The 25,813-nt window shown below is 41.8% G+C and overlaps 1 protein-coding gene across 2 annotated transcripts in view; it reads left to right on the forward strand.

Annotated features, from left to right (window-relative positions):
* Window positions 1-25,813, forward strand: part of ADHFE1 (alcohol dehydrogenase iron containing 1) — a 78,368-nt gene that overhangs the window by 14,935 nt on the left and 37,620 nt on the right. For both annotated transcript variants that reach the window (XM_068234804.1, XM_068234806.1), the window contains 7 exons: window positions 2,967-3,020; window positions 4,978-5,132; window positions 18,151-18,347; window positions 18,602-18,679; window positions 22,149-22,254; window positions 22,333-22,485; window positions 23,244-23,342. In XM_068234804.1, coding sequence (XP_068090905.1) covers window positions 2,967-3,020; window positions 4,978-5,132; window positions 18,151-18,347; window positions 18,602-18,679; window positions 22,149-22,254; window positions 22,333-22,485; window positions 23,244-23,342 — 842 coding nt within the window. The remainder of the gene's footprint in view (window positions 1-2,966; window positions 3,021-4,977; window positions 5,133-18,150; window positions 18,348-18,601; window positions 18,680-22,148; window positions 22,255-22,332; window positions 22,486-23,243; window positions 23,343-25,813) is intronic.

A 25,813-nucleotide genomic window follows, 5' to 3' on the forward strand; every position in this document is an offset into this window, starting at 1 on the left:
GTATATGTCCCAGTATATGTAGCCAGGGGGATATGTCCCAGTATATGTAGGCAGGGGTATATGTCCCAGTATATGTAGCCAGGGGTATATGTCCCAGTATATGTAGGCAGGGGTATATGTCCCAGTATATGTAGCCAGGGGTATATGTCCCAGTATATGTAGCCAGGGGTATATGTCCCAGTATATGTAGGCAGGGGTATATGTCCCAGTATATATAGCCAGGGGGATATGTGCCCAGTATATATAGCCAGGGGTATATGTGCCCACTGCCCAGTATATGTAGGCAGGGGTATATGTCCCCAGAAAAAGTGGCCAGGTGTGCCCCAGCAGGAGGGGAGCAGCGCAGAGAAGAGGGAGAGCTATGGGCACTCACCTTAGGGGGCTCTCCCTCCCTCGCCCCATTCAGAACGAAGTGTGCAGCGGCTGGGCAGCGGGCGGAACTTACCACGTCTCGTCGCGCGCGCCGGATGGATTAGCCGCTACTCTGGTCTGATCCAGACCAGAGTGCGGCACCAGAACTTCCGGCGCAGGAGCGAGACGAGGTAAGTTCCGCCCGCTGCCCAGCCGCTGCACACTTCGTTCCGGAGGGGACAGCGAGGGAGAGAGAGCCCCCTAAGGTGAGGGAAGGGGGGGGAGACGTCCGCCCTTCCCCACTGTGCCCATAGCTCTCTCTCTTCTCTGCGCTGCTCCCCTCCTGCTGGCCGCACGGGCACGCGGCCAGGGGGGGGGGGGGGGGCAGCGGGCGGCCAGGGTCGGGCAGATGCCCGGTTTTGCCGCATGTGTGGACGCCCATGATGCCAAGCAACGTGTATTGCTTAACCACCTGCCGACCACGTCATGCCGATGGGCGTGGACGCGGCGGCGGCCCCAGGACCGCCTAACGCAGATCGGCTTAAGGTCCTTGGGGAGTGGTTTGCAGGAGATCACGCGCGCGCATCTCTGCTTGGATGGCGGAGCTCTGCTCCGCCTTCAGTCTCCCAGCGGCGATCGCAGCTAGGAGACTGTTAGATGGCAAAACCGCTGTCTATTTACTAGGTACAGCGCGTGTCACTTGGCTGTCCGCACCAGAGTCACAAAAGTGATCCGCTGTGATAGGCTGAAGCTTATCACAGTCGATCGTGCTGATACGCTGACGGGGGGGAGGGAGGGGGATAAAAATTTTAAAAATAATTTTAAAAATAAATAAGAAAATGTTTGTAAAAAAATAAATAAATAAACATTGGGGCAGCGATCAGACCCCACCAACAGAAGGCTCTGTTGGTGGGGAGAAAAAGGGGGTAGGAATCATTTGTGTGCGGAGTTGTGCGGCCCTGCAGCAAGGCCTTAAAGCTGCAGTGGCCAATTTAGTGAAAAATGGCCTGGTCTTTAGGGGGGCTTAACACTGCGGTCCTCAAGAGGTTAAAAGCCTTAATATGTCTTTCACTTCATGTGTCCAATAATGTGTTGTCAGAACAGGTACAGTATATCTACACCCCTTGATACCTCATCTTAGCTCCAGGGGTGTAAATATATCTACCTTGATGGGATCACCCGCCGCACGCCCTTGTGTGCTCTCGCGTGTGTGTTCTCGTCGCCACCCTTTAGTTCACTGATCGGTGAATGGGCACAAATGTTCCCATTCACCGATCAAAGTGCATGTGGTCAATGACCACCAGTATCAGTGAGATGCCGGTGGTCATTGACAAAGTGAAAGTAAAAACATACACACAACATTTTCCGTGTGCTGTTCTCAGTACACAGGAATAAAGTGGGGGAACATCTAGTGGGCAAACAGTAAAATTACACCTGTATACATAAAATTAGATAAAATAAATAAAATCCCCCATTAATTAACCCCTTACCTCTCCCCTGCAATAGTTACCTAAATAAAACACTTGTATTAAAAAAAAGTAAAATTTCAAAAAAATACAGAAATAGTTACCTTAGGGACTTTCATTTAATATATATGTCATGAGGGTATACTACTGTTATTTTTAATAAGGCTTGTAATTAGTGATATCATTTAAACAGATGCAAAAATGAAAAAAATGCACCTTTATTTCCAAATAAAATAAAAATGATAGATAAAATAAAATAAAAAAAAATAAAATGTGTGGGCTTTATCCACAGAAGCACATTTTATTTTAAAACTATAATGGCTGAAAACTGAGAAATAATGATTTTTTTTTCTATCTTATTTTTATTATTCGCATTAAAATGTATTTAGTATAGAGTAATTCTTAGCAAAAAGTGCCACCCAAAGTAAGCCTAATTGGTGGTGGCAAAAACAAGATATAGATAATTTCTGTGTGATAAGTAATGATAAAGTTATTGGCAAATTAATGGGAGGAGCGCTGAAAGGTGAAAATTGCTCTGGTCCATAAGGGGAACACAACCTGTAGTGGTCAAGTGGTTAAAGGCCATCATCATACACTATGCAATTTTCTTGAAATGAAAATCCATTTAAAAAAGCCCACTGAATCAATCCTTAGTGTTCAGTTGATAAAATGATTTAGTATTATTTTTATTGCTTTATACAGTGTCATCTTCTGTGGCACTGTACATACAGAGTAGAAACAAAAAAGGGAGGGAGAATCCTGTCCCTGTGAGCTTACAATCTAGATTGGGAAAGGTGCTTATTGTTTACCGGATCTAATGGTGCATGATGGCCTTCAGTATTACCAGATTGTGTTCCTATTGGCCTCAGCCACAGGTTTTCTACTGTAATGCAAGGAAATGTAGTTTGGGACAGTTATGCGGCATGCATTGCGCAAATAGTGCAACCTGTTTTACTTGGCTAAAGTGTTTTGCCAGCATAAAAAAAAATGTATTCTGCCCACTATTCTGCAATATATAGCAGTATGTTGGGATATAGTACAGCATAGTATAGTATAGCATACCACTTTCTGCTCTAGTCTCTAATAATACTGATGCACTGACAATATCTATTTATAATCAACTGTACTAAACTATTATTTCCTTTTTAGATGGCAATGTCAACCATAAGATATGGTGAGGGTGTTACTAAGGAAGTGGGCATGGTAAGAAGGACAAAAGCAAATGCAGACTTAGTAGATCTGTACTGAAAATAATATAATAAAATCATTTTTTTTATTCATTTATAAAATATTAGTCAGTGTTTACCTATTGTAAATCTTAGATGGCGACATCTTTACTGATGGCTGCACAATGTTTGTTTATTCAGTGTCCTGAAGTCAGTGGAAATAATACCTGGTCTCCCAGAATGCCCTGGAAAGAGAACTCTGCATATCTTAACAGCCTAGACTGTGACATCACTGGGAGGCAGGGCTACATACCAATATAGACCTTTTATAGACTTACTAGCCGACCCGCAGCGTAGTATACGCCGCATAAGGGGGTAGCGGGCAGGAAGAGGGTATTGGGCACAGTGGTGGGGAGTGGGGTCGGGCCCCCCCCCCCCCCCCCCGCCTCACCTGGGTCCCCCATGTGCGCTCCTCCTCTAGCTTAAGCTCAGCAGCAGCCGCCTCTGATAGTAAGAGGCAGCGGGCGGGGATGACTCACCTCTTCCGCGTTCCAGCGTGCGTTCCACTGTCGTCACTTCCTGCAATGCCGCCCACTGTATTGTAAGTGGATGGCATTGCAGGAAGTGACGACAGTGGAACGCACGCTGGAACGCGGAAGAGGTGAGTCATCCCCGTCCACTGCCTCCTACTAATAGCGGTGGCTGCTGCTGAACTTAAGCTAGAGGGGGAGCGCAGATGGGGGACCCAGGTGAGGGAGGGGGGGGTGTCCGACCCCCCTCCCTGCCGCTGTGCCCAATACCTCCTTCCTGCCTGCTACCCCCTCCAGCTCGGCAGCAAGTCTAGGACCGCCCCTGGGGGCAGGGCGCTACGTCTTCTTCTTGCTTGGACCAGCCCCTTCTTCTTGCTTGGACCGGCCCTGGGGGCAGGGCGCTACTTCTTTTTCTTGCTTGAAGGTTGAGGCACTTACTCTATTATATATATAGATAGATATAGGAAGTGTTTCTGATGCTGAAACCAGGGTAGTTAATGTTCTACCATTTGTCAATACGGTTTCTCTTTACAGCATAGCTGAACTAACATGTGACATGATGAAATAATGTGTACATGTAGTGCTGGTTGTACTTTTAGCTTGTTTAAGGTTACTTTTACACATGTGTAGCAGGAGAGCCGGGGGCAGGATGATTGCACCGCACCATGTTGTCTTGCATGTTACACTGCAGCAGACTGTGCCAAAAGGGATATTATATATGTAGCTCAGCCCCCCACTCAATGATGTACTCCCTGCTGGACAGGAAGCGCAACACTGAAATGTCATCTCTGTGCTCTGTACCACAATCACTCATCTTCACTTACCCTGTCGCATAGACTTGTATTGCTGCATAGGCACAGATTATGTGGCAATGCACTGCAGAGTTTGCAGCAGCCTTTTGGCGATTTCGCTACTTCTGTCACATCGCCATAGTTTGTAAGTCTCCATAAACTTACATTTCCCTTATGACAAGCTGTGGGAAGGGGGGGGGAGTCCCGCAAACTAAAAGTAGCATGAAAGTAGCCTTGAGCACACCTTGGGCTTGATTCACTAAACGGTGATAACTGATACCACGGTCGCGCTAACGATCTGCGTGCGTAATGTTTATCGCGGGCAATCGCAAATTTCCACAAGCAAACACAAATTTTCACAAAAATGTGCGATTGCGCACATAAACCATTACGCACGTTATAAAGCGCGCAAAGCGCTAGTGCGACCGTGATATCAGTTATCACGGTTTAGTGAATCAAGCCCCTTAAGTGAGATGACTATGAAGGCTGACATATTTACTTGTTTCAAGTGTGTGATTTAGAAACTACTAATGCCAAAGAGATCAGCGGGACTGCCAGGAAACTAGTATTGTTTAAATCGAAATAAATATGGCAGCCGCCGTGTGTGTGTGTGTGTGTGTGTGTTCATCGAAGATAGGTGCGTTATGTAATTTCTCTTTTTTTTTCCATTCAGGATTTGAATAATATGGGAGCAAAAAATGTGTGTGTGGTAACAGACCAGAATCTTGCTCAGCTTCCTCCAGTCAAATCTGTGCTGAATTCCTTGACAAAGAGTAATATCACCTTCTGCTTATATGACAATGTCAGAGTGGAGCCCACAGATAAGAGGTAGCTGCCTGTCTTCGGATACTTTGATCATTTCTAGTATTTCCCTGAGCCTTCAACTGTGCTTCATAACTGTTGCCATTCCAACAATAAAGTTGTAGACAGGTTGAACAATTGTAAACCTAACTTCTGTATACGGTACTCAGTACACTTAAGGTGCCTGCTTTGTGCATTTGAGTATTCTCAGTCTCCCCCTATGCTGTTTTGTATTGGGGTATGTCACTAAGACGTTGATTTCAATAGGCTACGTTTCCCCATCCAAATTTGCATGCGGGGAAATGCAGGGAGTTTCCCCTAGTGGAAGCGAGCCCGAAGGGTTTCAGGATTTTACTTTTTCACACTTAAGCCTAGAAAGCGCATTGTAGTTTAACAGTTAGTTACACAGTCAAGGTAGCATGTGATGCGCAATTAGAGCAACCCACATGCATTGCTAAGGATAATGTGCATCGCACTACTTGCATAGCATGCGTTTCTCTAAAAATGTGCACCACCTTGTCAGCATAAGAAACAGTAAAATTCCTATGTTCTCTCTGCGGACAGAAGCTTTACCAAACTTTTTTGACTATGGCGCTGTGTTTTATAAAGTGTTAGAGGGAGCCAGCTAGTCTACAGCAGGGATGGGCAGATATTTTCCGTGATCACGAATTAGCCGTGATTCACGAGCATTTTTCCACTATTCGGCTTCGCTATTCGACGCCGTGATCAATCCTGGATCACCAAAATAGGCCACGGAAATTTCATCATTTCAAATATTCGGAATGCAATCACGGTCGTGATCGCAGGATCATGGTAAAAATTTATTTGTGATTATCTCCCGCCGACTTTAGCAAATGATTTCAAAAAAGACCTTATAGTTTTTGAGAAAATCGATTTTAAAATTTCAAGGGAAAAAAGTATACATTTAAATGCTGCAAATGACAGTTCTTAGTGAAACAATCTCCGCCGACTTTAGCAGTTAATAGCAAAGGCCCCTTACATCCTAGCAACACCAAATTTGAAGGATATGTTAAAAAGATAGTGGGAAACAATATTTAAAAAAAAACAAAAACATTTTTATTTATTTTTTTGTGTTCAGATAGTGGGAAATTAAAAAAAACAAAATGACGTGAGGTCCCCCCTTCCCAAGCCTCTGTAGCCCCTTGTCCCCCATGCAGGCTGGGATAGCCAGAATGCGGAGCCCCGGCCGCGCAACTGCCGCCACACACCGCCGGTCTCTGCGTGCGCACAGCTCTAGCTATGCTTAGCATTAACCCTTTATGTTTTAAATAATTTCTCCTAGAAGGGGGGCGGGCATCTGGGATCCCCTTCTTAAAGGAGATTCCCAGATGCCACCATGAACCCCCCAGGGATTCGTCGCCCCCACCTCCTACTGGTGCACCGGAGGTGGGGAAGAGCCCCTTGTCCATGGATTGGACAAGGGCTCCGGGGGAGACAGGAATGCCTGGCCGCCTCTCTCCCCAGGACAGGAACCCTCCCATACCATGGACCATGCAGGCTGGAATAGCTTAGGGTGCGAAGCCCCAGTCGGCCAGGGCTCTGCATTCTGGCTATCCCAGCCTGCATAGGGGACAAGGGGCTACAGAGGCTCGGGAAAGGGGGACCCCACGCCATTTTTAAAAAAAATTTCCCACTATCTGAACATAAAAAAAATAAAAATGTTTTATTTTCCCATTATCTTTTTAACATATCCTGCAAATTTGATGTTGCTAGGATGTAAGGGGCCTTTGCTATTAACTGCTAAAGTCGGGGGGAATTGTTTCACTAAGAACTGTCATTTGCTGCATTTAAGGCATGTTCACATTATTCCTCATTTTTCCCAGGCTGCTTATTTGTACAGTACTGTATATCCAGCGCTGGTGCCATTCTTCTTGTCTTACAAATGTTATCAGGCATCAACTCACCTGCAACCAGCCTGAAGAGAGAAACCGACCATGGGATTCACACTGACATATGATGCATGCACCACCCACTATTTACTATATCCAGAGTCAGCATAACGTAGGGACCAAAAACATGTTTACTATAACAGAAGTTTTATTATATCAGAGTTTACTATACCAGGCATTGCTCCCATAGACTTATAATGGAGATTGGCCGGGACTCTGAGAGGTAGTTTACTGTACCCAAATGTTTACTATATCAGTTTATTATAACCAGATTATACTGTACTAGCAACGCACTCATTGTGTATATAATGCATGTTGCGCAATGTGCGCTATGGAACTTGCTTTCTGTGCATGGTATTGTACCTCAGCTTTGTGAATATTCCCTTTTGTTAGGTTTTCAGGTATACGTTAAAAAAAAATTAAGGCCAAAACTTCTCTTATTCCACATTATAATAACGGCTAACTATTTATTTAAGTACTACCGGTACTTAGTATTTAGTACTTAGTAGTACTATAGTAGTAGTTAGTACTTATTATAGTAAGTGCTACTTACTATTTAAGTACTATTTAAGTGGTACCTAAAGTAAATGTCAGGATTTAAAATGGCCATGTAGCATGATTAAGTAATCACAGCAGACGTTTACCTTAGTGTCTGCTTTTTTCTAATCTCCCCCTGTGTCCTCTAATCTAGACCGTTAGCTCTGGCGACTGGCCGAGGCAGACCCGGAAGCTGTATTGTCTGCCGTTCTTGTTTTCCCCATGTCCTAGCGCCGACCGTGCTGCACATCAATATTGCGCACGCATCAACTTCTCGTGTGCTTGCATAGCCACGCAAACAATCAGTGCACAAGCACAGGAAGGAAAACTGAGGTTACGGATGGCCGGATGACCCAAAAGTAATAGAGATGCCATCGCCATTTTTGGTGACATTTTGAAAATAACATGTGTTCTGACCGATGCAGCCACAGCGGAGTGGCAAAAATACGAGGCACACAAAGGATAAGCTTCGCAGTGATATATTTCTTTTCTGAGCTATCTGTCACTTTAGGTTCCATTTAAATAGTTACTAAAATATATGTTCACTTTCTGCTGGAGTCTTATGATTCAGTTGAAAACAAGCTGCACCACACACAGGTTTCCTTACTGCAAGGAGATTTTCTTTTATCATATTAGTTATACAGGGAGAAGGAATACGCTTTTGTTTGGTGAGCAAACAAAGCAGGAATCTTCTGTGTAACAGCTTCACTGATTATAAGCAGCAGACTGATTTTCTTTTTCTCTCGTGCACTGCACTCTCTGAGGACCTGTCTCCACTCAACTGTTTTTCTGTGCATCAGTTTTTCTGTGCATCAGTTGTTCTGCATGAGTTGTCTGACAAGTTTTGCATTGCTGTCAATTGTTTTTCTGCATGTGAAAAATACATGCAAGTGCGATTGATTAACATTGGTTGCAGAAAATGCACAGAAAAACTGATGAGTGGAGGCCCTGTGGAGGCCCTGACTAGAATTTGACATTGCCATGCAATATGGCTTTTTACAATACTAACTGTTGGTGGGAAAGATGATCAGATTGTGATTTTTATGTATGATAGATGTATGAACAGTAAGGAGTTGAGGCAGATATTTGTTTTGATTTTTGATTTTATTAATTTTATGCCATACTGTAATTCTGTTTTACTTTTTGTTTTGTTTTGGGTTTTTTTTTCTTCTTTTGTGAAGAGTGAGAGCTGCTGAATGCAGGGCTCTGTCTGCACATGCGTACGCTATGTATTGAACTGGAAAAGTACCTTATAAACTTACGTATAAGCTTACATTGGAGCAAGGAATCTCTCTTCTTAACAGCATGGGCCTGCCGGTGACTCTTGATCAGCTGGAAGCACACCGCAAACAACCTTTGAATAGGCTCCCCCGCACCTGGTGCACTAACTCCTGAAGAGGCTGGGATATAGCTCCCTGCCTAGGTGTTTTCTTTCTGTTCTTTCCCGTAGTGAATTTAACTTTACGGGTATTACCCCCCTCTCAGTGAGGTCCTAATTAAGCCACTGAGAGTATCTGGGCCTTTTTGTTGTGGGACAGTGAGGAGGTTTTTTGCCCAGACAAAATGTTGACATTGATGTCTTTTTCTTCTATTCTTTTTGGTACTATGCACAGTTTTGTTTGTTTGTGTTATTTGCTTTTTTTATTTTTCTCAAGAGTCCTGAATGGTCAAGATCGTGATTCACTGGTATATCTCGAAGTTTTGCTGATTAAGTCCATATTCTTATCATTTTACTCAGGTGGCAAGTGCGCTCCTCGTGCAGCAAGTCCTATATATACAGGATAAGGAAGGGTAAAACAATGCACACCCTACTCAGAGTGAGCAATGACCTCGGGACTGGATCGCTATATGAAAGGTCGATAGCCCAATAACATATAATTTTACACACAAGCGATCAACAGTTATTGCACATACAATGAATCTTATTGACAAATCCAATAAAAATCTCCCACTTCATACAATAAACACCTAACATGAAAGTGGAAGCAACATAAGATTAGGGCATGAGAAGAAACGCTATGGCATGTGATGCAGTCCTGCTGTGTACTCTTTCAACACTATAAAGTTCTGTGCAACTTCCTTGTAGGCGTTATCACTGCACATCAAAGCAACTCCTCCACCGGCTTAGTATAAACAAATGCGCTCACCAAAGTTATTTGCTGACCAACTACAGACAGCAAAAAACGCTCACTTCCATCCACGATCATGGGACATCCTCTTCAACTGTCTCGTATCTCCCAGCGTCCCTTGCCGGTATGTGTAAGGGTAAAAGATATAAACAGCATATAGTGTGATACCGTCAGGGTTCAACACATGAATCACCACTGTGCAACACACCAATACTGTAATCCACCACTGCTGTGCAGATCCCCTTTAATCCCAACAAAGACACACAGTTGCGCTCACCAAATAAAATTGCTGACCCCTCACAGACCAGCCAATGTAGCTTGTATATCCCGTAGGGCTTGGGCTGCCTTGAACAGATGAACCTTAAATAAACTCAGAACAGGGCCCACATAGCGTAAAACCGTTTAATAACTCCAATAGGTAAAAAGTATTGCACTTACAATTATCTTTAAAACATGCGCATGTATCATAAAACTCGTGTTTTAAAGCTCCTGGCGTCTCATCCCTCTCCGGCCGTAGCTCCGCCCTACCGGTTTCGTCATTAATGACTCATCAGGGGCTGTGGCTACAGAGTCAGGGAGACGCCTTAAATACTGTCTTCTAACCTAGCTTGCATAAAACAATAATAGCACAATTCAGATTCCAGATGGGGGTCTGTCAGCTTGTATTATATATCCCCCTGTTACCATGGATCATGTCATCTGCAACTTACAAATGAAAATGCAAGATAAAAACTCACAAGTTAAAAATCACTGCAGATTTCCATATTGCTCACAGTCTCATCCTGTTTATCATAGATTGCAAACTGCGTATACTTACATAAATAAGGTAATATTCCCTCAGGATTCCTCCATTAGATTTCTACATTCATAAGCTCCCAAAAGAGTATTTAATTTCTCCTATAAATCAACCGTAAATCGCATAATCTCTTGTGTACTACATTACCCATAATCCCTGGGGGTTCAACTCTCTAGTGGGCAGGGCTTCCTCCCGTATGAATGAGCTATGTAGCCCGTACATTCTGAGCCTACATATACCACTAAACATCCGAGCAGGAGCGGGCACCACCCCCTTATCCCCACCAGCCAATAGGACACAAGTATATGTCGGCAATGCCACGGACTACATTTCCCACAATGCCTGGACTTACATGTGACATATTCTAACCAATAGGGTACATGTAAATGTCTTTACAACCTGTGGTGAAGTCTCTTCCATATTTATTACAGGATACTAAGCACCTCTTACAAACAATTGATGGATTGAAACTTAATGACGGTAGTATTATGGTTACAGCAGATGTTTCAGCTTTATATACCATCATCCCTCACAGTGAGGCACTGTCATCGGTAAAATCCGCTCTGATGAAAGAAAATAGACTACCACCAGAACAGATCGATTTTTTGATAGAACACAAGAGATTATGGGTAATGTAGTACACAAGAGATTATGCGATTTACGGTTGATTTATAGGAGAAATTAAATACTCTTTTGGGAGCTTATGAATGTAGAAATCTAATGGAGGAATCCTGAGGGAATATTACCTTATTTATGTAAGTATACGCAGTTTGCAATCTATGATAAACAGGATGAGACTGTGAGCAATATGGAAATCTGCAGTGATTTTTAACTTGTGAGTTTTTATCTTGCATTTTCATTTGTAAGTTGCAGATGACATGATCCATGGTAACAGGGGGATATATAATACAAGCTGACAGACCCCCCATCTGGAATCTGAATTGTGCTATTATTGTTTTATGCAAGCTAGGTTAGAAGACAGTATTTAAGGCGTCTCCCTGACTCTGTAGCCACAGCCCCTGATGAGTCATTAATGACGAAACCGGTAGGGCGGAGCTACGGCCGGAGAGGGATGAGACGCCAGGAGCTTTGAAACACGAGTTTTATGATACATGCGCATGTTTTAAAGACAATTGTAAGTGCAATACTTTTACCTATTGGAGTTATTAAACGGTTTTACGCTATGTGGGCCCTGTTCTGAGTTTATTTAAGGTTCATCTGTTCAAGGCAGCCCAAGCCCTACAGGATATACAAGCTACATTGGCTGGTCTGTGAGGGGTCAGCAATTTTATTTGGTGAGCGCAAATGTGTGTCTTTGTTGGGATTAAAGGGGATCTGCACAGCAGTGGTGGATTACAGTATTGGTGTGTTGCACAGTGGTGATTCATGTGTTGAACCCTGACGGTATCACACTATATGCTGTTTATATCTTTTACCCTTACACATACCGGCAAGGGACGCTGGGAGATACGAGACAGTTGAAGAGGATGTCCCATGATCGTGGATGGAAGTGAGCGTTTTTTGCTGTCTGTAGTTGGTCAGCAAATAACTTTGGTGAGCGCATTTGTTTATACTAAGCCGGTGGAGGAGTTGCTTTGATGTGCAGTGATAACGCCTACAAGGAAGTTGCATAGAACTTTATAGTTTTGAAAGAGTACACAGCAGGACTGCATCACATGCCATAGCGTTTCTTCTCATGCCATATTCTTATCATGCCTAGACAGTTTAATTTGATTACGCACAATGTCCAGGGGTTGAATGAACCAGTCAAACGTAGAAAAGCCTTCCAACATTATCAGAGCTTAAAAGCATCAGTTCTGTTTCTACAAGAGACCCATTTTATACAGTCCAAATCACCCACCTTTCTACATAGATCGTATAGCAGGTCCTATTATGCCTCATTCACCAAAAAATCCAGGGGAGTGGCCATAGTATTTCATAACTCTATTTCGTTCTCACTTATAGATTCTTATGCAGACCCCGATGGTAGAATTCTGATCCTTAAGGGTATCCTGGAGGGTAAATCTGTTACGTTGGTCAATTTTTACGCACCCAATGCCTCTAAGACAGCTTTTTTGCAATTATTGGCCTTTCAATTGGAAAGACTATCTTCTACGCATTTGATTATAGCAGGTGACTTCAATGCTGTAGCTAACCCCAGCTTAGATAGATCAGTTCAGTCCCCCTTTGCTCAGACTTTCCCGAGAAGACTCACTAGCCTTTTATCAAGACTTAAGGTTATCGATATATGGAGATCATATAATATTGGCTGCAGACAGTACACCTTCTTTTCTCATCCCCGTCAATCTTATGCCCGCTTGGACTATATTTATTTATCTCCTATAATCGCATCCAACTCCTCCACTTCAGACATTATCACCTGTAGTTGGTCAGACCATCACATGGTTTTATCATCCTTGGTAGGCTTCGGCTTGCCCTTTAGTCCTGGTAATTGGAGGCTTAATGACTCCCTCCTAGCGGAGGAATCAGATAGAATTTTAGTAAGGGGTGAGATGGAGGAATACTTTTTTTTTAATAGTGAAGATAATACTTCTCCCATTCTAAGATGGGCGGCTCATAAGCCAGTCATGAGAGGCATTTTTATTGCAAAGGCTGCTAAGGCTAAAAAACTGAGATCGCAAAAAATTCTTACACTATCGGCTGAGCTGGATCTATAATATAAGCGCCACTTCGGGACTACTTCTAGAGAGATTTTACATGAGATTAATTTGAAACGAACTGAACTGAATTCTACTCTTGATAATTCGCATGCTAGAGCATTGAAGTTTTCTAAAGCTAGATTTTTATTACGTGGAAATAATCCTTCTACCCAGTTTGCTCGCAAGCTTAATCAATATTATAAGCCCCCACATGTTTATAAATTGAAAAGCACTAGAGGCATTGAGGAAGTGTTACCTCCCAAAGTTTTAAAAATCTTTGAGGAATATTATCAAAACCTTCTAGGGACCGAGATAACATCTAATACTACTGAGCTTAAATCATGGTTAGATTCCCTCCAGTTGCCCACATTGACTTCAAAACAACTACAATCCCTCAATGCTCCAATTTCCTCCACAGAAGTAATAGCAACAATAAAATCTCTTAAATCTTCCACTGCCCCCGGCCCAGATGGGTTTTCCCCGCTATACTATAAAAAATTTGCTGACACATTGTCACTCCCCTTGACCTCTATGTTTAACGCTATTCTACAGGGTGAGAAACTTCCTTCGGAAATGCTCCTGGCGAACATGACCCTACTCCCTAAACCAGATGCCGACCACTCTTCCCCTGCGGGTTTTAGACCAATTTCAATTCTGAATAATGATATCAAACTCTTTGCTAAAATTTTGGCATCGCGATTAGGTACCCTGGTGGGTGATTTGGTTACTCCTTCCCAGACTGGTTTTATCCCTGGTAGGCAAGGCTCTGATAATGTGAGATTGGCAATTAATATTTTACAAGATGCAGAGATTAAGAAATCAAAGTTTCTGATGTTGGGTCTTGATATCAGTAAAGCATTTGATTCTGTGGGTTGGCAATATTTGATCACTGCCCTGGAGAGCTTTGGCCTAACCGGTCCCATCATTACAGCAGTCTTAGCCTTGTATGATTCTCCATCTACTATGATTCGCATCCCTGGGGCAACTTCCGCTCCCATTCATCTTAAACGAGGCACCCGTCAGGGGTGTCCTCTCTCCCCATTGCTGTTCGCCCTTGCGTTAGAGCCCTTGGCGGTGGCGATTAGACGACATCCCAATATCTATGGATATGGTATTGATAATATCAAGATTTCTTTGTATGCTGACGATGCTCTCCTATACCTGACTAGACAATTAACCTCTTTACCTAATCTTTTCCAATTATTAGAGACTTTTGCACATTTTTCGGGGCTTAAAGTTAATTCGTCCAAATCCACAGCCCTCCCGATCAATCTATATCCACATACGATTAGATGGTTAGATTCCACTTACAGTTTTAAATGGAGTCACACTAAATTTAAATATTTGGGAATCTTTCTTACACCTTGCTTTGGGGCCCTATATGGAGCCAATTTTTTACATACAACTATTCAAATTACACAACTTTTGAAGATTTGGTCTACATATAAGGTGTCATGGCTGGGCAGAAATGTTGCTTGTAAGATGATTCTCCTTCCCAAATGATTATATCTGTTTCGTATGCTTCCTATAACTATAACCAAAAAATCCATATCCATTATTCAATCACAAATCAATAAATTTATTTGGGACGGTAAGCCAGCTAGAGTCCGGGCACAGATTCTTTATAGATCCCCCATGCAAGGAGGAATTGGCTTGCCGAGCCTATGGCACTATTACCTAGCCTCCAAACTTAGTCAAATGTTAGATTGGAACATAGATTCAAAGCCTCCGGCATGGTATCAGCTGGAATCTACCTCAGTTTTTCCTTTCCACCTAAATTCATTAGCCACGATAGTTTCCAAGAAGGATTTGACAGTCCTTGCTGGCAGGAATAGGATTGTATCGTCATTGGCCAAACTTTGGATTTCTATAGCTTCCACATATAAACTTTTGACTTTTCCCTCCTCCAGGATCTCTATCTTCGGTAATCCTCGGTTTGTTCCTGCTTTTAGGAACCCGCAGGTTTTCTCCTGGTGGAGGGATAAAGATCTCCACACAGCAAATAGGTTTTGGATAAGTGATGTTCCGATTACTTTTAACATGCTCAGATTTAGTAGAGACGCCCCTATGGAAGAAGCATATCGATTTTGCCAAATTAAACACTACTTCTCTTCAATCTTTTCCTCATCTCCAGTATATGACCCTACTATGTTTGAATCATTATTTTTTGGTTTTTCTCGTAGAAAAGGGTTAATTTCAATACTTTATGCTCTACTGCTAGGACGTGATCATGATGATAAAATGTCATATATGAGAGCTTGGGAGCGGGATTTAGGTATCCAATATGATCGCACTGATTGGTCTTATGTCTGGACTGCTGTCTCTGGGGTGATCAAATCAAACATGGTGAAAGACACAGCTTACAAGATCTTGTTTCGTTGGTATTATACACCGTCTAAATTACATAAAATCTATCCTTCGGTCCCATCGGCCTGTTTTCGGGCCTGTGGTATGGAAGGCACATTGTTGCATGTTTTTTGGGATTGCCCCGTTGCACAGCAGTTCTGGGACGCATGGAAATCTATGACTAAGGAGGTGTTTGGCTTTCCGATGTCCTTAACCGCTCCCCAGGCCCTATTGTATACACAGAATAATGATGTCCCAGGTAAATTTAGGCCATTATACAGATACATGTTATTGGCTGCTCAATGGTCCATTGCTTATAAATGGAAATCCACTGACCTTGATTTAGCATTGGTTACCCAACGTCTAGACCTTATGATGTTGATGGATCGAGTGTATTATCATAGTACTGAGAACATGACCAAATTTGATCTTATTTGGGAACTTTGGAGGGCTCATAGACATCTTTAGTCGCCCCTGGACATGTGCGTATACTGCATTTAACTAGTCATACAGGTAACTTATACTTCAGGACTCCTGTTTCTAGAAGATGTATACAGTGGATATATTGTTAAGCTGAGGTTTTTGTTCTGTTCCTTTTCTATGTGCGGTGCTGGAGAGCAATTTAACCACTTAAGCCCGAAGGGTTGAAATTTTTTTACATCCGAACAACTTTCACCCCCCATTCATTTGCCAATAACTTTATCACTACTCATCACAATTAATTGATCTATATCTTGTTTTTTCCGCCACCAATTAGGCTTTCTGTGGGTGGTATATTTTGCTAAGAGCCACTTTACTGTAAATGCATTTTAACAGGGAGAATAAGAAAAAAATGGAAAAAATTCATTATTTCTCAGTTTTCAGCCATTATAGTTTTAAAATAATACACGCCTCCATAATTAAAACTCACGTATTGTATTTGCCCATATGCCCCGGGTATTTCACCGTTAAAATTATGTCCCTATCACAATGTATGGCAACAATATTTTATTTGGAAATAAAGGTGCATTTTTTCCGTTTTGCGTCCATCACTGTTTAGAAGCCCATAATTTATTTAATCATATTGATATACTCCTTTGACATGCATATTTAAAAAGTTCAGACCCTTAGGTAACTATTTATGTTTTTTTGTTTTTTTTTATTATTGTAATTTTTTTTTTTTTTTTTTTAATTTAAACTTGTATGTGGGTATTTTTGGTGTGGGAGGTAAACAGGGTTTTTTTAAATATATTTATATGTTTAATTTGAAATTTTTTTTTTTCAGGTGCAATTTGCTATTTGGCCACAAGATGGCCAGAATCAAAAAGTCCTGGGAGCGATCGATCTCGCTCCCAGGCAGAAGAAAGGAGCCCAGAGCTCAGAAAAGCCGCAGCATCTGAAGAGATGCTGTCGGCTTTTCTCCGGGGGGGTCCGATCAGCGAAAGGGATTGATAATCCCTTTCACTGATCGGTGGGCTAGCGGGCAGCAGCGGGGGCGCGCACGGGGGGGCCCGCGGGCGCGCGCGCGACCCGCGGGAGTGCGCGCAGCCCAACTGGACGAGAAATCTCGTCCAGTTGGGCTTAAGTGGTTAATTGTGTTTGGAGATCTTCGAGAAGGACCGATCCCTGGGATCTCAGCTGGAGGTACCCTGTGCCCCATTTCCCAGGTTGAATGGTCCATTCTTACGGGCCAAGCTCCCCGGCCGCATTTTTATTCTTTCTTTTTGTGTTTGTTTTTTTTATTTTTTTTATTTTTAGTTTATGTTAATTAGACTCTGTATGCAAATCACTTGTATAATTGATGTGCTATTTGACTGGCGTCGGATGTTGTTATAATTGATAATCTGTTCAATAAAGCCTTTAATATTAAAAAAAAAAAACTTACGTATAAGCTAATTTTTCAGCTAAAAAATGTGCTGAAAAGTTACCCCCTCGGCTTATATGCGAGCTAGTGGAGCAGAACAGATGGTGGAGTGGTTTTGTTACTGGCAGAGGAGCGTAAGGATCGTGCACTAGAGATCCTGCTCTTGCCAGCTGGTTCCCTGCTGTGTCTGTGCCCCCCATCCCCTGCAACATGGTGTGCTGGCCAGGTGAGCTACTCAATACTACTGGTGTCTCCAGGCTTGTGGAGCGGTGCGAGCCAACAACCTGTTAGTGCAATGATCAGGGATTCTTCCTGTGTAGCAATTGCTGTGTCTCATATGTATGACACCATCTAGTGGCATCTTGAGATACAGCTGTATCATCCTTGGGGCACATCTGGCTATGGGGAGTGTGGCTGACTTGTACTAGGGGCACATCTGGCTACTGTGAGGCGGGTTATATTGGGGGGGGGGGGGGGGCTTATACGCGAGTCAATCACTTTTTCCTGGTTTCTGAGGGAAAAGTGGGTACATTTGCTTATACACGGGTCAACCTATATGCAAGTATATACGGTAGCTGTTTAAATTCAAAACTGAATGAAAGGTACATACATTTACCAATATTGAATATCATTATTAGGACATAACACATATCAGTAAGAATGGTACCTGAAATAATCAAAACGGTTTCTGTATACAAATGTCTATATTATTTTCTTATGATTACTACTGTGCTATTGTTTTTACTATTGTTATTTTATTATGATTATAATCATTTAGCTCTGATTATGATAATGTTGAATAATGATTTGTTTTATATATTTAGTTTTATGGATGCCATTCAGTTTGCCAGAAGAGGGACATTTGATGCTTATGTTGCTGTTGGCGGAGGCTCTGTGATAGACACCTGTAAGGTTGCCAACCTCTATGCGTCCAGCCCTGATGCTGACTTCCTGGACTTTGTCAATGCTCCCATCGGGAAAGGAAAGCCAGTGACTGTAACGCTTAAGCCACTCATAGCAGGTAACAGAGAACAATTATTAATAATTAAATTCATCAGTTATTAAACCATACTACTGAATTTATCTATCTGTAATATAAATGATCTGCACGTTTGCCCATTCCCTGCAGCTGAACTTGTAATTCTAGGAAGCGTTTTGGGGTGAAGATCAATGCACTTGAAGATGACTAGTTTTTTTTCCATGAACTTATTCTAAATTCAGCACAATTCATGTAATGATTTGCTCATGACTTGCTATGTCCTTGTTTTATAATAGTCCCTACTACATCCGGAACTGGAAGTGAGACCACTGGAATTGCAATATTTGACTATGAAGAAATGAAGGCCAAAACAGGTATTTTCCATGCCCTTTTAAATATCTTGATCACCAAGCATTTTTTACCTGCTTCTCATATTTTCATTTCCTTGCATTGCTTTCCTATGGATCCATTTAGGGATGAGTACCGCCTCACTGAAGTACTAGAAGTCTCATTTTGATAACACAAGAGTTGATATTTTTCAAGTTTTTCCCCTTATGCTCTTATGTTTTTTTATTTTTCCCAAATTGAATGTATTTATTTTCTGGCAGTATTTCTCACCATTTCCATTCTGTTCCATGCTTCAGATTAAAAGTGACTGTTTATGGCAGTTTTGATAAGCTACTAAAAAAAAAAGCAAGTACAAATTTTCCTTCCTAAAACAAGATATTTGGAAATATTTAGCTTCACTCGAGCAAAACATTACTCCCACAATGCAATGATGCCAGACAGTATGGAAATGAGTAAGGTTAGGTTGTCAGTAGTAACATATGGGAAAAGGTAGAGGTCATTTTGGGCAACTTTGCCTATACAAAGCATGCTTCATATCAATAGCACAACAAATGTGAGCAGTAATATAGTTGTCATATTTATATTGTCTGCATAGTTACTCCCATAATGCTTTTGTTCAATCCGATTGCGATCCAATTTTAACTGATCACAAACGTCCTGGATGCTGCATTTCCTCTGCATTTCTCCTTGTGTTCCCTGCTCTACGAATAATCACAAAAAAATATATAAAATTGCATTATAAAATCACATTGCGTTTGTTATTTGCAGTGTAAAACAGCCCTATAAGTATTCCGACTCAATGCTCTCTATCTTTTGATTTACGAAGGGTGCCCATTAACAGTACAATCAGCAGTACAATTTTGAGTGAACAATCATATATTCAATAATTTTATTCAGAGAACAGAGAAGTTGTAACTAGGCTGTGTTCCTTTTTTTCTTTCTCTGCCTGAAAAAGTTAAACATCAGGTATGCAAGTGACAGTTTCTGTCTGGGTCGGGACTGGGTCAGACTATAGCATAATTGCTGTAATTACAGCCACACAATTTTTTCCTGTCATTAAATGGCTTCTGAGAGCAGGAAAGAGATAAAAAGGGTCAATAATTCATAGAATTGAGCTCTGGCATATTTCAATTAAGGTGTCATTGAGCAGAGACAATGAAACAGTAATAACTTAAAAACTAGATTTAAAGAGAACCAGAGACAAAGGACCCTCATGTATTTTACTACATTTATCAGTGGGAACATGACAGTAAACACCTACCCTGCTTTTAGTTTCATTCTTATCTGCTTAATTAGTCTATCAGCTGTGATAAGAATCCCCGACTGAGCCTTCAGTCTAGGTTTGACCTGGAATCATTATAGCTGAGTCACTCTTCTGTGGAGTCTTTTCAAGCCCAAGCCTGCCCCCTCCTGGCTCAGCTTTCCTGCTTTGCATACTGAGAGCTCTGATGACATGGAAGGGGCTGCTGCTGCTGAGAGAGAAGCTCTGAAACAGACAAGTGTGGCTGCAATATGATCTGTGTGCTCTGTGTGCACTCTGCATAGATAATGATGATGACTGCAGTTTTATTCCTATGAGAGAGACTTCCTACAGGCAGCTGCACATCATATCAATATGAAAGCACACAGATGAAAGGCTGCAGCAGCCTTTCTCATATAGCCTAGACAGCACATCCAGAACAACTCATAACCAGGAAGCAGAAGGGATATGAGCCGGCGGCCATATTGGATTTTTCCTGGAGCAATAATGTTATCCACACACCAGAGTGGCAAAATTATCCGGTAGAGCATTTATTCTTTACAAGCTATCGACTGATATGTTTATTTTGTGTGAAATGTTCATCTCTGGTTCCCTTTAAATATAAAATAAAACGGTGGGATATCTAAAGAAGTCATTTTTTGGATAAGGAGGAGGATAGAGACAATTGTTTTTCTCATCAGTTTATTTTCACCTTGGATGTCCTTTAAAGAAATGCTTGATCAGCGGGGCATTTTTTTCATAGATATGATCACAATTGGTTTAGATCTGATTGCAAGTTGGATGCTTTAGTGCTGTTGATCGTTAAATATGATCTTTTCTGTTGAACAAAATAATTACTACTTACTGCACTCGTGGCAGTATTTCTACCCCTGCTGAGACTTCATCTAAAGTCCACAAGCCCATTAGCGCTTCTGCCCCCTCCCACGCCATATACTGTAGATACTACAATAAAACACTTGTTAGGGAAAAAAAAGAGCTAAAGTGACAGAATTTAAAAGAGAATACGTAAATTGTTACCTTAGGAACTTAGCTTTTTATGTATGCCATGAGGGTATATTATTGTTATTTTTGCAAATAAGGGCTTGTAATTGTTTTAGAGTACGATGAGAAAACCAAAAACTATATAAAAATATGCATTTATTTCTAAATAACATATTGTTCCCATACATTGCACTAGAAGCATAATTTCAATGTTGTGATAATCAGGAAAAAAGGCAAATACAATGTGTGGGTTTTTTTCTACAGTAGCATTGTTTATTTTAAAACTATAGTGGTGGAAAATTGAGAAATAGTGTATTTTCCATTTTTTTCTACCAAAAAAAAATCACCTACAAAAAGTCTATTTTTTGACCCACAAAAATGATGTATAGATCATTTAGGTGAGGTCAAGTTATTGTCAAATTAATGGGAGGAGCACTGAAATGTGGAAATTGCTCTGGTCCATAAGGGGGAAACAACCTGTAGTGGTCAAGTTAGTTAGTGCAATATCTATGAAAAGAATCTGCCATGCCAACTATTTCTTTAAGGTGCCCACTAACGACACAATCTTACGAAATCTTCTAGTAGAAGAGTAAACTGAGTGAATATACTTTGCATGGATACGTTTTCCCTCATATTACATAGGAGTGGTAAGACTGTTCAAGATTAGACTGTCTGTATGTAATTCAGTAATCATCTGTTGTAGTTTTTGTCCCATCCAGTGATATTCCAGATTAGACCAGAAATTATGAAACCATAGTACTTTAAGTGTACCTGTAAGGAAAAATATGGCCCGAAGGAGTACTCTGCTCGGGAAGGGAAGACTTTGGATCCTCCAGAAGCTTCCCCAGTCTTCTTTCATCTAGCCCTTTCCAGCGCTGGGACATGCGCACTAGTGCACACACACACACGCTCGGGCTTTGGCAGAAAAAGGTTACAGTAGCACAGATCCAATATTGCTCTGCTTTTTCCACCAAAGCCCGAGCAGGTCTGTGCTACTGTGTGCTACTATTGTGAATGTCATGGTGGAGGAAGACGGGGAATCCAGAGACTACCCACTCTCGAGGTAAGTATCTGTTTATTCTCCCACCATAACTCACAGGTTTACATTAAATGTTGTGTACTGTTAAGATGTCCTGAATATTATACAAAGTAACCCGGATATGCACAATTTGTACAAATACCTACAAGAGTCTCTTTTTTTCAGACTTGCAAATGGCCTTCACAACCTAAACCTAACTTTTGGATATTTCTAGGCATTGCTTCTAGAGCCATTAAGCCAACTCTAGGAATGGTTGATCCAGAACACACATTACACATGCCAGCAAGAGTTGTGGCTAACAGTGGCTTTGATGTTCTGTGGTGGGTAAATATGCCTTGCTGCCATCGTCTCTGTGCACTGTTCAGAGCAGCATAATAATATAATACTCTTTATTACAGTCATTCTTTGGAATCCTACACTGCACTACCGTATAACATGCGAAGCCCCTGCCCACCAAACCCAATCGACCGCCCAGCGTACCAGGGCAGCAACCCCATCAGTGATGTGTGGGCCAAACATGCCCTGGGAATTGTTGCTAAGTATTTAAAACGGTAAGGATTACCTATAAGTTTTCAAAATTATGACTGGTTGATAATTCTGAATAACTATAAAACGATCACCCAAACTTACATAATTGCTTGATTGGTTGGTAAAAGTATTGAGGTACTAGCTTTCTTGCAGGATCTGCAGAAGGGAAATAGATCAAATTCTGTACCTATAAAAAAGCAGCTGCCGGGACCCTCTTCCTCTTTGCAGCTGCAATCTACCCTATGTACGAGCACAGCCACACTGTGCAGGCTCAAAAAATGATTTGTGCCTGTGCAGTAGCACATAGCCACTTGTGCATGTAGAAAAAGGCACGCATAAGTGTCTCTGTGGTACTGTGCATGCGTGGGCTGTACTTTGCACTTGCACGGTGCAGTCACGCTCGTACAAGAAGGAGAACATGGCCGTGAGCAATCCTCGACATTAATGCCTAACAGTTCTTAGAGGGTCCCAATGTATCGCAGAAGGGGCATAGGAAGATCGAGGGGGACTTCAGTACTCTTCAAGTCGCAAACCTGGATCCTATATCGTCCATTTTTTAACTTATTTCATTAGATAATTTCTGTAACAAGCTTGGGAGTTATACTTATGGAGATTATCTCTCCTCCCGGTTTCCTTCAGGTGCAAAAAAACAGTAAGTTGGCTCCTCATAAATTTGCCATTTTTGTTCATGGTACATATCACTGCTAACTATCATGCATGAAGTTACAGAAGGTCCACATGTTGATCATTGTATTTCATACGTGTTTGTGAATATTAACAGAGCTGTGAGGAACCCTGATGATCGCGAGGCTCGTTTCTCTATGCACTTAGCAAGTACATTTGCTGGAATCGGATTTGGAAATGCTGGTGTACATCTCTGGTGAGTTCTGGCATAAACTGTGCTATCTTATCATAGGTAATAGATGTCTAGCCCTATAGCAAAGACCTCAATCTCGAAAATAAAGCAGATTTGTTCTTGGTTCAAAGCCGTCCATGTTTGTGGGTTTTTAGTATCTTTTGTCTAGAATAGTGTTTCTCAGCATTTTATTGGTATGTACCGCTTTTAAAACCCTGTACTCAATAAGTACCCCCAGCATAGTAAACATTATCACAAGTACCCCTTGTTATACATGATAAATGGTTCTAAGCAATGTACAAGCAGTTACTATTGCTTTTAATTAGCTAAATCACTAATTTGGTGTTGTTTAACCACTTCACCCCAAAGCATTTTTTACCCTAACGGACAAGAGTGATTTTCACCTTTCAGTGCTCATCCCTTTCATTTGCCAATAGCTTAATCACTACTTATCACCATGAAATGATCTATATCTTGTTTTTTTTTCACCACCAGTTAGGCTTTTTGGGGTTGATATTTGTTTTCAGTAATTACTTTTATAATTACTTGTTTTGCATTTTAAAGGGAAAAACAAGGAAAAAATGAAAAAAATACACTATTTCTCCAATTTTATCCCCTACTGTACATAAAACCCATACATTTTATCTGCCTATTTGTCCTGGTTATCACAAGATTTTAATTATGTCCCTAGTACAAAGTATAGTGACAATATATTATTTGGAAATAAAGGTGTATTTTTTGTATGTTTTTTTTTCTCACTAATCTCACGTGCACACCCACAGGAACGCACGCGCACAGCGGCAGCAACACTGTTTGACTTATGAAAACGTCCTGGAGCCATTAAGAGGCTCTAGAAGGACGTTTTTATAAGTCTGGTTGCCATTAAGTGGTTAAATAAGATTTATCATTTTCTAAATGTGTAATTCTTGATTAAGTATATCAAGCCCAAGTACCCCCTGGAACCATCAGAAGTACCCCCTGGGGTATGCATACCACACATTGAGAACCTAGGGTCTAAATAATTTGTCTGTATTTCGTTTTTTTTTTCACTAGATCGTTTTATGGATTTGAAAAACTGTCACCACATGCAGCTTGGTTAGACTGAATAGCAGTTTGTGAATTGTCTAAACTCCTGCCCATATCCCATCATCCCCCGCATGAGGTAGTCATGGAGGATCTGGGGCACCAGCTAGCTTTTCAAACCTAAATACCAACAATCAAAAGTGACCGAACCCAATAGTAAATAATGCATAGTTCCCAACTGTCCTGTTTTTGGAGGAAGAGCCCCTGTTTGGGCATACATATGAAATTGCCTCCGGGAGATTTGGGTGCAGGATACAGCCGGTATATGGCTTATCCTGTTGCTGCACAAGTCCCGGCGTTTATTACTATTCCCCCTCTAGGTCCACGTGGATGGTGGGGAATGATGTAATTCGGCTTCCAGCTATTGCTGGAGGCCGAATTACAGCGTTTTAAAAGTAACTTCAGCTCCGTCTTCTGTTGGCGCTGAAGTTACTCACTGTGTGCCGCTATAGCCGTAATTCCTAATTACGGTCTGTGGTGGCGCTAGCTGCACCCAAATCTCCTGCGCTGTTATTGCAGTGATCCCTGCCCCTCTTTCTTCTTCATTTGTCCCTCTTTCATTCTTTTTTATTGAATTGACTCTAAACTGGACATGACTAGGGGTGTGGCAGGGCATGACTAGGGGTGTGGCAGGGCATGACTAGGGGTGTGGCAGTGCATGACTAGGGGTGTGGCAGGGCATGACTAGGGGTGTGGTAGGACGTGACTAGGGGTGTGACAAGGCATGACTAGGGGTGTGGCAGGGCATGACTAGGGGTGTGGCAGGGCATGACTAGGGGTGTGGCAGGGCATGACTAGGGGTGTGGCAGGGCATGACTAGGGGTGTGACAAGGCATGACTAGGGGTGTGGCAGGGCATGACTAGGGGTGTGGCAGGGCATGACTAGGGGTGTGGCAGGGCATGACTAGGGTTGTGACAGGACATGACTAGGGGTGTGGCAGGGCATGACTAGGGGTGTGGCAGAGCATGATTTGAGGTGTGGCTGGGGTGTGTCTTAAAGTGTTCCTCTTTCTTAACTCAAAAAATTGGGATATACAGATCATGACCTATATCCTATTCACTTCCGATTTCCTTTCTTTATTTTATTGATTTTATAGATTTAGCAGATAACAAACACATATGCCAGATTAAAGTATAATGTGTCTTTCACTTGCTGCTTTTCCACTGGCTCATATTCTTGTTACATAATACAATGAACATATTCCATATAGAAGTTGCTCGCTTGTACAGATGAAAAATAAAACATCCGTAGCTTAAAGGGGCACTATGGCGAAACATTGTAAAATTTAAAATATGCGTAAACATAGACAAATTAGAAGTACCTTTTTTCCAGAGTAAAATGAGCTGTAAATTACTTTTCTCCTACGTTGCTGTCACTTACAGTAGGTAGTAGAAAACTGACAGAAGTGACA

This window comes from Hyperolius riggenbachi, chromosome 5 (assembly GCF_040937935.1).
Source record: "Hyperolius riggenbachi isolate aHypRig1 chromosome 5, aHypRig1.pri, whole genome shotgun sequence".
NCBI classification, from domain to species: domain Eukaryota; kingdom Metazoa; phylum Chordata; class Amphibia; order Anura; family Hyperoliidae; genus Hyperolius; species Hyperolius riggenbachi.